The 13,064-nt window shown below is 48.8% G+C and overlaps 1 protein-coding gene and 1 long non-coding RNA gene across 3 annotated transcripts in view; one reads left to right on the top strand and one right to left on the bottom strand.

Annotated features, from left to right (window-relative positions):
- LOC310698904 overlaps positions 1 to 13,064 on the bottom strand; it is a 400,562-nt gene that overhangs the window by 327,488 nt on the left and 60,010 nt on the right. The window lies entirely within an intron of this gene.
- DOCK11 (dedicator of cytokinesis 11) overlaps positions 1 to 13,064 on the top strand; it is a 162,846-nt gene that overhangs the window by 147,032 nt on the left and 2,750 nt on the right. For both annotated transcript variants that reach the window (XM_083486178.1, XM_083486177.1), the window contains 2 exons: positions 7,371 to 7,471; positions 9,711 to 9,849. In XM_083486178.1, the coding sequence (XP_083342304.1) occupies positions 7,371 to 7,471; positions 9,711 to 9,849 (240 nt within the window). The remainder of the gene's footprint in view (positions 1 to 7,370; positions 7,472 to 9,710; positions 9,850 to 13,064) is intronic.

Here is a 13,064-nt window from a genome sequence, read left to right as displayed (position 1 = left end):
CCAGTTCATGTATTCAGCTGCTACCTGGGATGCATTGTTCTCCATTCCACCCTGGATTTGTCATATGCAGCCCTTTTTCCGTTCCACTGCAATTCATTTTCCACCCAAAACTACAATCTTGCCGTCTGCTGCAGGGAAATTGTGTACTCTACCCTATTCATTTGAATGCAAAGGAGAAGCAAGGCAAAGAGCATTGGTAATATAATCAATTGCATATCATTTCCAAGCTAAAAGCAACAACAGCAGTGAATACTAATCATATTCACTGGATTAATTTCTGTCCCAGACATGCAACATATGAGCAAACATTGGCAATTTATGCTCCTTTTTCTGCCTTCCAACATCCCTAGGTGCCAGGCACCAATGGCTGGTTGATACAGGCACAGCCCCCAAGAATCATCAAGGTCAACCCCCTGCAGTGCAAGAATCTCACCTAAGGCATCCATGACAGGTGGCCATCTAACCATCTGTCATGGAAGGAGAGTCCACAAGGGAGTCTGTTCCACTGCCAAGCAGCTCTTATTGTCAGAAAGTTCTTTCTGATGTTTAACCAGAATCTCTTTTCTTGTAACTTGAAGCCATGGGTTGGAGTCCCACTTTCTGGAGCAGGAGAAAAGCTTGCTCCATCTTGCATAGGACAGGCCTTGAGATCACTGAAGATGGCTCTCATATCTCCTCTTAGCCTTCTCTTTTCCAGGCTAAATAGACCCGGCTCCCTCAACTGTTCCTCATAAGGGCTTTGTTTCCAGACCCTTGATCATCTTTGTCGCCCTCCTCTGCACACGTTCCAGCTTGTCCACATCCTTCTTAAATTGTGGTGCACAGAACTGGACATAATAGCAGCCAGGGATGATGTTCCCTTCTGTGGGTGAATAACCTGTTGCAGATCTAGTAGCATGGATAGAACTTCCATGTTACCTTGCATTGCCTTACAGTAAGTACAAATGCTTTTCTGGGTGGAATCAGTTTCCACATTCAGTGCCCAGGCACCAAGGATACATGCATGAGTGATTGTACTTGGCATATGTGAATCAGAACAAGAGGCCATGGAAGTTTGGGGATCAATTTGTGAAGCATTCCATGCTTTTAACATGCATGGGGTGGAGGGCATTTCTATCATACCCTCCCACAATCATCACTGGAATTCTTAAGTATTCTGATTGACAGATGGAGGAGGATAGATAAAAGACAGTACAGTGGTGCCCCGCAAGACGAATGCCTCGCAAGATGGAAAACTCGCTAGACAAAAGAGTTTTCCGTTTTGGAGGTGCTTCGCAAAACGAATTTCCTATGGGCTTGCTTCGCAAGACGACAATGACAATGCCTTGCGAGTTCCTGCGGGGTTTTTCCTCTCCCCTCCCCTTTTTCTAAGCCGCTAAGCCGCTTATCAGCTGATCCGATAAGCTGATAAGCCGCTAAAAGCCGCTAATAGCGCTAATCCGTCAATGGGCTTGCTTCGCAAGACGAAAAAACCGCTAGACGAAGAGAATCACAGAACAGATTCTTTTCGTCTTGCAAGGCACCACTGTACTTGTTTACACAATGTGTAATAATTTATGGAAAGCAGTGTTACAAGATGTGTTGATGACCTCTCTTAGATTACTTTAAAAGGGGAAGTAGACAAATATGGAGGAAGAGGAGGGGGGCTTTATTTATTAGTGGTGATGGCAAAATGGAACTGTCAGGGAACTGCCATCGGAAGGACAGGAGGTGCAAAGGCTCCCTGAGGTTGAAAGAGACGTAGCAGCTGAAGAGGGAACCAGTAGGGGGCGAGCAGGAACTTCCAGGGAAAGTGAGTCGGAGGGATGGCTCAGAGACGTTTCCAGCGAAAACAGTGGAGAGGTTTCAGGACCTCCTATAGGGACACCCACTCCTCGCCGGAAACTGTCACGCAGAGAGTCCAGAAGACGTGTTTCCGTGAAAGAGCTCTTATGTTGGAAACGTTTCCGAAAACAACCACTTTCGGATTCTACTAGCGATTGACGCAGCCATGCCGGAGGGGCTCCGTCACAGGCAGAGGTTTGAAAACCTGATCAAACTCTGAGGGACTTGCATTTTACGCACAAGCAGCTCATCATCCCATCACAGCAATCCGAAAGTCCCTGAAAGCCAGCTTGTGCAAGCAGCGGCATCATGAGCGACCCAGCCGGAACCGGAGGAGCAGGAGCAGCTGGAGGAGGTCCAAGCCTGGAAGAAAGGTACAGGGCGTTGGAGATCCAGCTTGCCATGCAAACGGCGAGGCTTGAGGAGAGGAGGGCTCAGGATGCAGAAAAGGGAAAGGAGAAAACCACCTCGATCGCCAGAAAGGTGCCAGGATTGGTGCAGAAATTCGGGGGGGATCCCAGAAACTATCATGCCTTTAGAACTGAGATGCAATACGCTCTCAACCTGCAGTATGATGACTTCCCCGACGAGGAATCGCGAGTGGCTTTTGTAATTGGCCATCTCGAAGGGGGGGCGAAGGATTGGGTTCGACCCCTGATGGCAGTGAATAATGAGATCCTAAAGGACACGAGGAAGTTTTTTCGTGCCATGGACCTGATGTTTTCCAGCGACATTGAGCAGGGAGTGGTGCGAAGGCAGTTAATGGCTTGCAAACAGGGGAGCCGATCTGTCCGTGAGTACTGGACTGAGTTTACTATGTTGATTCACAAATTGGGGTGGGACCTATCGGCGGAACCCATCCAGATGCTTTTCGAAGAGGGGCTTTCTTCGGCCGTTAAAGATGAATTGTCCCGGGGGCCAAGGGCCGAGTCTATGGATCAGCTGACCAAATCAGCGCTGGCCATAGGAGCGCGCCAGGAAGCGAGGGCTTTGGAAAGGCGGGAAGGGAAAGGAGAACGTTGGAGGGAACTGCGCATTCCAGACATTCCAGAGCCACCTTTCCCGCCGGCAGAGCCGATGGAAGTTGGAACAGCGCGGGCGCGCGCAGTTTCAAATCCCAGTGAAGGGCGGAAGAAGGAGGGAAAGAGCGCCAAGAAATGTTATCTCTGCCAACAGCCAGGGCACTTTGCCAGAGTCTGCCCACAAAGAAAGGAATGGCAAGGGATGGCAGGAGCTGTTGGGGAGAGGGAGGAAGAAAGCAAGGAGCAAGTAAAAGCCAACGCCTGGCTGCCACCGTTGGGGCACAGCAGCCAGGCCAAAGAGCAGTGAAAGTGCCCACGCCCGAACCACCCAGACCTGCTTTAGTGATAGAAGTGTCACTAGAGCTGCAAAATGGACACCCACTACAGGTCAAGGCGCTTTTGGATTCAGGCAGCTCCTGTAATTTTATGAGTAAGGAGTTTGCAGCTGAGCACCAGATACAGACCATCCCTTTAAGTAACCCCTTGCAGGTGACCACGATTGACGGCAGAGAGCTGTTGGGAGGAGAAGTTAGCCAACAGACTGTCCCAATGATAATGAGGGTGGCAAGGCACACTGAACCAATAGCATTTAATGTGGCCACCTTGGGAGGAGCGCCCATCATTTTGGGGATGAGCTGGCTGGCGCTACATGACCCGCTAGTGGGCTGGCATCAGAGGGTGGTCTCATTTGGGTCAGCGTATTGCCTAGAACACTGCAAGCAGGGGAAGGTTCCGGGAGGAGCTGGCGTCACCCTAGCCGGGATGGAAGTAATGGATAAAGGGAAAGTGCCCCCACAATACGCAGATCTGAGCAACGTATTCAGCGAAAGGGAAGCAGACAAGCTGCCGCCGCATAGACCCTTTGACTGTCAAATCAACCTACTCCCTGGGGCTCAACTCCCAGTGGGCAAGCTGTACGCCATGTCTGACAGGGAGATGCAGGAGTTGAGGGAGTTCATTGACAAGAACCTGAAGCGAGGTTTCATCAGAGAGTCACGAGCGGTGGGGGGCAGCCCAGTGTTTTTTGTGGACAAAAAAAACACCGATAAGCCGAGATTGGTTGTGGACTTTAGGGCCCTCAATGCCGTGTCGGAACCCCTGGCTTTTCCGATGCCCCGAATTGATGACCTTTTGACCCGGGTGAGGAAGGGGAAAATTTTTACAAAGCTGGACCTGCGGGGGGCGTACAATCTGATACGCATAAGGAAGGGGGATGAATGGAAGACCACCATGTTCACCCCTTTGGGGGCCTTTGAATACCTCGTTATGCCCTTCGGTCTACAAGCAGGCTCGGCGTGCTTTCAAGCTTTTATGAACCACGTCCTGGGACCTTTGCTCTACAAGAATTGTGTGGCCTTTTTAGACGACGTGTTGGTGTATTCGGAGGATGAGGAGCAGCACGTGAAGGACGTTCGAGAAGTGTTGGGCAAGCTGCAAGCCAACCAGCTGTGGGTGAAACTGGAGAAGTGCCAGTTTCATACCAAGGAGGTGGAATTCCTGGGGTACCGCTTGTCAGACAAGGGATTGGCCATGGACCCAGGCAAGGTCCAAGCGGTACTGGAATGGAAGACACCGAAGACCAAGAAGGATGTGCAAAGATTCCTGGGGTTTGGGAACTTTTATAGGAAGTTCATCAAGAACTTTGCACATTTGACGGCCCCCATCACCGACTGCCTCAGCAGCAAGAAGAAATTTGTTTGGACGGCGGAGGCGGAGCGAGCATTTGAAGAACTAAAAAGGGCTTTCGCCTCGGAAGAACAACTTCTGCATGTGGACTTACGAAAACCCATGAGAGTGGAAACCGATGCGTCCGACCGGGCTATCGGAGCAGTACTTCTTCAACCCGGGAGGAGTACGTTGGAGTGGAGACCTTGTGCCTTCTTCTCGAGGAAGCTGAATAAATCCGAGAGGAACTACACGGTGTATGACAGGGAACTACTCGCCATCCACGAAGCGTTCCGGAGGTGGAGACATTTATTGATTGGGGCACAACACAAGGTGCAAGTGTGCACCGACCACAAGAATTTAGAGTATTGGAGAACAGCTCGAGTACTCAACCAACGACAAGTCAGATGGGCCCAGGAATTTTCCAAATTCCACTTTGAAATTTGTTATGTGCCAGGCCCAGAAAACGTCAGGGCGGATGCCCTCTCACGCAAACCAGAGTATTTGGAGGGGGAGGGGGCAATCGAAGAGAGACATGTCATCCCTGAGGACCGCTGGGTGTGTGGGGCGGTGATGGTGGGGCAACGTGAACTGGTACAGGAAACGGAAAATGATGAATATGCCCAGGATAAGCTCAGAGGTCTCAGGGGGGAGGGCGAGAGCCCCGGAGGTTTTGAGGAAAGAAATGGGGCATTGTATTACAAAGGGGCACTGTATATACCCGAAGGTGAATTGAGGGGAAGAATACTCAAGCAGTTGCACGATAGCCCCACGGCGGGACATTTTGGGCAACACAAGACCATGTGGTTGGTGACCCGGGAATTTTGGTGGCCCAAGGTGAGGGAAGATGTAAAGGAGTATGTAAGAGGGTGTGACCAATGTCAGCGAGCTAAAGGGGAAAGAAGGGCACCGGCAGGGTTATTAGAACCATTACCCACACCAGAACGGCCTTGGGAAGCGGTATCAATAGATTTTATGACGGATCTGCCGAAATCCAAGGGGAAAACAGCCATCATGGTAGTAGTAGACCTGTTAACTAAGATGTGCCACTTTGTGGCATGCTCACATGCAGTCACAGCGGAAGAAACAGCGAAGTTGTTTGTAGAACACATCTTTAGGTTGCACGGCGCCCCCTTGAGGGTGATCTCAGACCGCGGCAAACAATTTACTTCCAGGTTCTGGAGGAAGCTCATGAGCTTGCTGCATGTGGAAGTCAATTTTTCGACTGCCCGGCACCCAGAAACCAACGGGCAGGCGGAAAGAGCAAATGGCATACTCCAACAATATCTGAGGTGTTATGTCAATGACAGAGAGAACGATTGGGCCGAAAAGTTGGCGCTGGCAGAATTTGCCTACAATAATGCGGAGAATGTGTCCACAGGGATGAGCCCCTTTTTGGCTAATTACGGGTGTCACCCCAGGGCTTTTCCAGGGGAGGGAGGGGAGAGATGGAGCGTCCCAGCGGCCGAGCATTTTGTAGAAGAGATGGAAGCGATCCATCAGCAGCTCCAGCTCAACTTAGAAAGGGCCAAGGCACAATATAAGAAGCAGGCAGACAAGAACAGGAGGGAAGGTGAAACCATAAGGGTGGGCGATCAGGTGTGGCTGTCAACCCAAGGGTTGCCGTTCAAAGGGGGCTGTAAGAAATTGAGGCCCAAAAGATTGGGACCCTTCGAGGTCATTCAGCAGGTCAACCCAGTGGCTTTCAAACTCCGGTTACCCAACCACATGAAATTGCACCCAGTGTTCCACAGGTCGTTACTGTCACCATACAGGGGGGGGCGTGCAGGGGAGCACGCCAGGGGACCAGCCTTGGAAGAAAGGGAACGCAGCAACCATGTAGCGGAAATTCTCGATTCCAGGTGGAAGGGAAATCAGGTAGAGTATTTGGTGGCGTGGGAAGGGGAACCGGAGTCGGAAAACACCTGGGTGACTGCAGGGGAGGTCAATGACGAGGTTTTAACAGAAACGTTCCACCGAAGATTCCCTAGGAAACCACAGCCGGTAGAAAGGTTTAGGAGGGAGTACTTTGGCACCACCGACGAGGAACAGGAAATGGAAGGATTCGCGGAGTCGGATTTGGAAGAGGGAATAGACTCCGATGACGAGGAGTATCGAGAGACGAGGGACAGTAGCAGGTGGAGGGAAGTGTTCGAAACTTCGGACGATGATGAAGGTTCTTTCAGGGGTTTTACTTCCTCCCAGCCCGGAGGGGAGGAGACGGGAGGGGGTGAAGGGGGCCCTAGAGGGGAGGTGGATGTCAGGGAACTGCCATCGGAAGGACAGGAGGTGCAAAGGCTCCCTGAGGTTGAAAGAGACGTAGCAGCTGAAGAGGGAACCAGTAGGGGGCGAGCAGGAACTTCCAGGGAAAGTGAGTCGGAGGGATGGCTCAGAGACGTTTCCAGCGAAAACAGTGGAGAGGTTTCAGGACCTCCTATAGGGACACCCACTCCTCGCCGGAAACTGTCACGCAGAGAGTCCAGAAGACGTGTTTCCGTGAAAGAGCTCTTATGTTGGAAACGTTTCCGAAAACAACCACTTTCGGATTCTACTAGCGATTGACGCAGCCATGCCGGAGGGGCTCCGTCACAGGCAGAGGTTTGAAAACCTGATCAAACTCTGAGGGACTTGCATTTTACGCACAAGCAGCTCATCATCCCATCACAGGAACCTCTGAATAACAGTGACAGAAGGAGGAAATGGCTGTTGCTGGCCACTGTGGGAGGAAGGAAGGCTGGACCAGAATAACTTTTCGACGCAGAAGGGGTCCTCCTAGAATCTTCTCTGCTTTTTCTCTGAAATTTCTGATTTTTGTCTGAAATCTGTAGGAATTTAATTCTGTGTTTTAACTTTTCTTAGGTCAATGCTGGCCCACTAGCCTATGCACGGGCTTTCCTAGATGACAAGCACTCCAGCAAATATCCCAGCAAGAAGGTGAACGAACTGAAAGAAATGTTCAGGTAGTTATGTTTTATTTTAATCTATTATGTTTATTTCTCAACTGCGATGGGACCCAAGGCAGTGTGTAGGAGGGATCTCAAGCACACTCCCATCCAAGCCTTGTCCAGACCCACATAGTTGGAGTGAGGTGACTGTCCCCTGTGCCTTCAAATGATACTTTGGGTGCCCACCTAACAGACTTTCTATGAAACTGCAGGGGACAGAGCCCTTCCCACTACGCTGCTGGGAAGTGGGCATAATCCCAACATACCAAGGGCCTTCTCTACTCTGCACACACAAAACAGAACCAAATCAAATGCAGGAACATGTACTTGTCTCTTCTATTTTTTTTTTTTTGTGGAGAAGGGTGTAGAGGAAAGTGGTGTTCCAAATCCCCCCCCCCCGGAACATCCCCTTAACCTCCTGGGCTTCCTAGGATCCGAGGCTAATCTTTACACATTATGGAATGTGTAATTAGTTTTGTAAAATATAACAACAATGCAAAGATTCTCAGGATGTGGAATTTGTCCAAATGTCAGCACCATTGAGACACATTGCCCTGCATATCAATGCTTATTTCACTGCTTATTTGTCAACCTGGTGCCCTCCATATGTTTTGGAGTATAATCCCCATTAGCCCCAGCCAATGCATCCATAGGAAAACAACAACAACATCCGGAGCGCACCAGGTTTGGAGAGGCTGACTTTGAACAGTATAACATTCTACAGTATAAGAGGCTAGATCTGGGGTCAGCAAACACTTTCATCAAGGGGGTCGGTCCACTGTCCCTCAGACCTTGTGGGGGGCTGGACTATACTTTGAAAAATATAAATACCTTGCAAGCCAGTCCCACAGCTGCCACTGGACCTGGAGGAGGAAAACACACTCTGCACACGCTCAGGAGCGCATCTCAGCACTGCCCGCTCACCAGCATTGATGACGAGAAGCAGCCAATCCATCAGCCCATCCCTGCAGAGCTCCCAGGCGGCGTGCACCACACACTGTGGCCCATTGTCCTAGGCCAGGTTGGCGGGCAGGCCACACATGCGGAGCAACGGGCAGGTGGTGCACAACTCGCCCTCCAGCTGCCCCAGTGCGGCTGCTGAGTGCGCCACCAACAGCAGCGACAAGCCAGGCGCCAGGCGCAACAAGCTCCAGCTGAAGCCCCTCAACGCGCCTGTCACAACGCCTCCCGCCTGCCGGCCTCTCTGTCCTCGCACAGTCGGCGAGGCTTCGGATTGCCAATCGGAAGCCTTGCCAGCATCACCGCCTGCCCAGAGACGTCTGTGGCTTCGGATTGACTGCAGGAGCTTCCTACAGCCAATCCCAAGCCGTGCCATCATCACGGAAGTCAGTTCTCAGGTTGTGAGGCACCTGTGGCTTCTTTTCAAGGAAGTGCTGCGCCGCTTTAGCTCAGTCCGGGCACTGACTGAGTGGGCGGCAGGGTCCGTGGGCCAGATTTACCAGCCTGGTGGGCCTCATCCAGCCCGCTGGCCTTAGTTTGCCGACCCCTGAGCTAGATTTACATAATTGACTCCAAGGCAGTTTTCCTGAGAGCTGTGGGGAAGCAGTCTTTCTCCCTGAATTAAAAGTGGTGAGACATTTCAGTCACACAACTCAGAATTATTATCATTATAATTTAATAATAATAATAGTTACATTTGTAAGTCGCTCTATATGAAGGAAAAATCTCAAAGCCACCTAACAAAATAAAATACAATAAATAGTAGCAATTTAAAAACAGAAAAAAATTAAGCAGTGGACAATACAAAATACATAAAATGCTCATCCAAAACCATATTAAGAGCTGATTACTGATTTTAACTTTTTACATGGTTTTTATTGTGTGGTTTTATATTATAATTGTGGCAAACCACTTTTTTATATATAAATAGCAATATATAAATATTTTTATAAAATAATAAGGGCAAATCCTACCCACTTAAAGACTGACAACAATGGTGCCAGGTTTATCATGTGTGCTATTTTATTGTAGCATTAGATGTCTCCTTGTGGGGCATTACAAAAGACAGGATATAAATGTTTTAAGAATATGACCCATATTCCTTTGCCTAGACAAAGGTACAATACTAGAAAAGGTTGTTAGCTGCCAGAATCCAGGTCTTCATCAGTCACCTGCGCACTAGGCCGTCTCAGTATCGCAAGTGCCAAAGTCAATGCGCACGCCTATTTGTTTTGCAGCTCCACTGCCTACATGAGTCAGCCGAGGTCCCATAAATTCTGTTTTCTCTCAACAGGAAGTTTATTCAGGCCTGTGGAATTGCCCTTGAGCTCAACGAGCGCCTAATCAAGGAGGACCAGGCAGAATACCATGAAGAGCTGAAGTCCAACTTCAGGGACATGGTGAAAGAGCTTTCAGACATCATCCACGAACAGGTAGAGAGTCCAGGCGGGCTGCTCTGAAAGTAAATGTACACAGAGCCTCTCCCAGCCAAGGCATCAAGATATGTGGCTATTGATTTTCATTATTATTATGATTATTACGCTGATGATTAACAATTATACTTATACTATCAGTCTCCTTGGCAACATTAACAAGTCCCTGTTCCACAAAATTAATATATGAAATATACAGTTGGGAAACAACAGAGGGAGAAAAAAGAGGAGCGAGAATGTGAGCAAATGCCATTTACACAAGTTTATTAAGCTTGGTTAAAGCTGTAATCTAGGGAAAGGGTCAAAGGTTCTTTGGATTGTCATGGTGTAGCAAAAGTCTTTCCAGGTTTGAGCGGGTCCTGGGCAACCTAATCTCTGTTGCTGCCCCTCCTTATGTCAGTGGACCCTGGTCAGTGGGCAGGAGTCCAGCCGATGGCTCTAGCCATCATTTTAAATTACCATAATCCCCTAGAATGTTGATGCCCCATCAGCGTTGTGGGAAACTTAAAATGACAGCTTGATCCAGCTACCTGGCATTGCTCATAGTGCAGGACCAGGCCTTTGAAAAGAAAAGAAAAAATAAAAGAAACCACAGGAGAGTCCTAAGCCATGGACCCTGGCAAAGTGTGATGTTCCTGACAGCTGGCCAGTGCTGATGCCAACACTGAGCAGCTGTGATGCCAACACTAGGCCAATTTTTTAATGGGGTGTGCTTGTGTAAATTGGATATCCTTTCAGGATCAGAGCAGCACAGCAATCATCATCACCATCCATACTCTGCAATGTGGTAATCTAGAATCTGCAGTTAGAATAAAACAGTGCACACAAACAGTGACTGAAGGTTATGATGATGTGACCTCCAACATGCCCTGTTGAGGCAGTTGTTAGGGCTGGGCTGAAATGTCTCCCCCTGACTTTGGCCTCTCCAGTTTCACTCCCCACATTCACAGGAGGCACTATGCTGCGGGGATGAAATATGGGGGTCTAGGAACAGCACCTCATCATCATGTAGTGCCTTTATTGGGGGGGGGGGGTGTTACAGATATCACCAGCCAAGTGAAATGCAAAATGACAATGAGAAAAAGGTATGCTTAGAGGGTGATTTTAGGACAACTGCGCACATAGTGTACCTCCTTGCTGAATTTTGGCTCAACTTTGGATCTGACATGCTTGGTTCCTCTGCTGTTTGAAAGCTGAGAGTTCTTCAGAGAAAGCAAACCATGATAGGAATAACAGCAAAACAAAATGAAAAACGGGCACCCACATTCAGTAAATAGCTGGAGGCTGGACAGGAGTGCAGAACTGGGGCACATGTTTGGCATGTGAACACCAGCCACTGTCAATTTGGGGCCCTGGCCTTTCTTCTGGCCTGCTTGACTGACAGTCAGCTTTCACTTTCTCCCCTTCCCCCTCCCCTGAAATCCCTGAAGAGGGCCTGCCTGGGAATCTATAACCCTGCCCTTCTGTACATAGCCTCCAGGGCACATTATAAACAAAATTAAAACAATGCAAATTGGCTTCTCAGTACTGAAAGTGTTTAGAGGTTGAACATATCCCCAGAGACACACTGTGATAACGCACCCACAATTCCCTCCCAGTTTTCTGCTGTTTTATTTGCATGTGGATGACGGAACGGCTTCTGCATTCCGTTAATATTCAAATAGGGAAAACAAACTTCTAAGAAAGATCTCTCAAGTAATGGGGTCATTAGGAGTCAGTTTGGAACAGGCTGTCATTTTTGATGCACTCCAGATTGTTATTCAAAAAAACTTCCCATAGTTTGCCTGTCTTGGGTGTTTGGTGGGTGGGGGAAACTGCAGAGGATCTGTTGCAGCCCATCCTAGTAGTTACATACTTAAAGAGGATGCTCAAGAAGCTTCAAAGATCCACAGAGTTCTTTTGAACACTAAGGAACAACATTAGAGAAACTGAAAAAGCTAACAGCATTTGGGCAAATAGCCAATTGCAGTTTTAAGACTTAAAAATGAAGGTGGTTGTGATGGGTGCTGTACAGAGCTTATCCCCTGTACAGATCCAACGCAAGATCCCAAACGAACTTTAAAAAAGCAAGTATATTTCTATTCCTCTTCCTGGATTTGAAAAGTTTGGAAATAGTGTGAGCAGTGTCTGCTTCAAGCTCCAAACCAAAAGTGCTGGATTTTCTTGCTTCCAGCATTCACAGACTGTGTAACATTCAGCATGGAAGATCGCCTACCCTCCTAGAGTTGATGGGGAGTTGGTGTCCCTCCAGATATTGTAGGGTTCATGAGAGTTGAAAGACCCACCATCTCTGAAGGCCACAGTCTTCTCATTTATACCCTATAAGCCTCTCTCGTTCTGTTCCCCTAATACAAATCATCCACTCAGGTATTTCCCAAACCCCACTCAGGTCTTACTTTCATTTAAAACAAAAAAACCAAATCCTGCAAAGCCCAGATTTGAGCATCTGTTGTCATTTAGGAGAACTCTTGAACCACACTTGCAAAACAGGAAGTGGGGCTGCACATTCTTGGAGCAGGCTGTGACTCCAAGACAGGGTTATAGAAAAAGCCACACAAGGACTTACCAGAAATAAAGGTTTGGGACTTTAAAAATTCAGTCAGTTGGGTGGCTGTTAGTTATCCCGAAGTTTCTTAAAACTATACTTGGTTTCAAAAATTATTAGTAGGGTGGGGAAAACCCCTCAAGAGGTCACCTACTGGCAAAAACACAATGACTAGGTCTGAGGTACAAGTCTTGCACCGTTTTGGACAGGTTCCTTGATTTGGCAATCAAGCCCAGCAGATGGGTGACCACACTGTGTCTCAACTTGAAAGATGTGGCATTCTGAAGAAAAGCAGGGAGTCCACCATTTGCCCTCACCACTGCTGGTGTGGTGTGGGGCCGGTTGCTCTTTTACTGCTCTGAACTTTGGACTGGTGTTCTTTTGTACAACACGTCTCAGCATATCTGGAACGTTGTCACCAGAAGCCAGCAGGAGTGCGGCAGATAGAGCAGCTTTCCCCAACCTGATGTCCTCCTGATGCTTTAGACTACCATGCCCATCTGCCCCAGCCAGCATGGCCCACAGTCAGGGATTATGATGATTAGAGTTGCAGTTCAAAGCATTTGAAAGGCACCAGGATGGAGAGAGATGGGTGAGCATGTTGGACTAGGACGAGGGAGACCCAGGGTCAGATCTCTTATTTGGCCACAAAGCTCACAGGGTGAGCTTG

The sequence above is a fragment of the Podarcis liolepis genome, assembly GCF_965112155.1.
Source record: "Podarcis liolepis genome assembly, chromosome: Z".
In the NCBI taxonomy this organism is placed as follows: Eukaryota; Metazoa; Chordata; class Lepidosauria; order Squamata; family Lacertidae; genus Podarcis; species Podarcis liolepis.
Note: the sequence above shows the minus strand (reverse complement) of the source record. Positions and strands in the feature narration are given on the sequence as shown.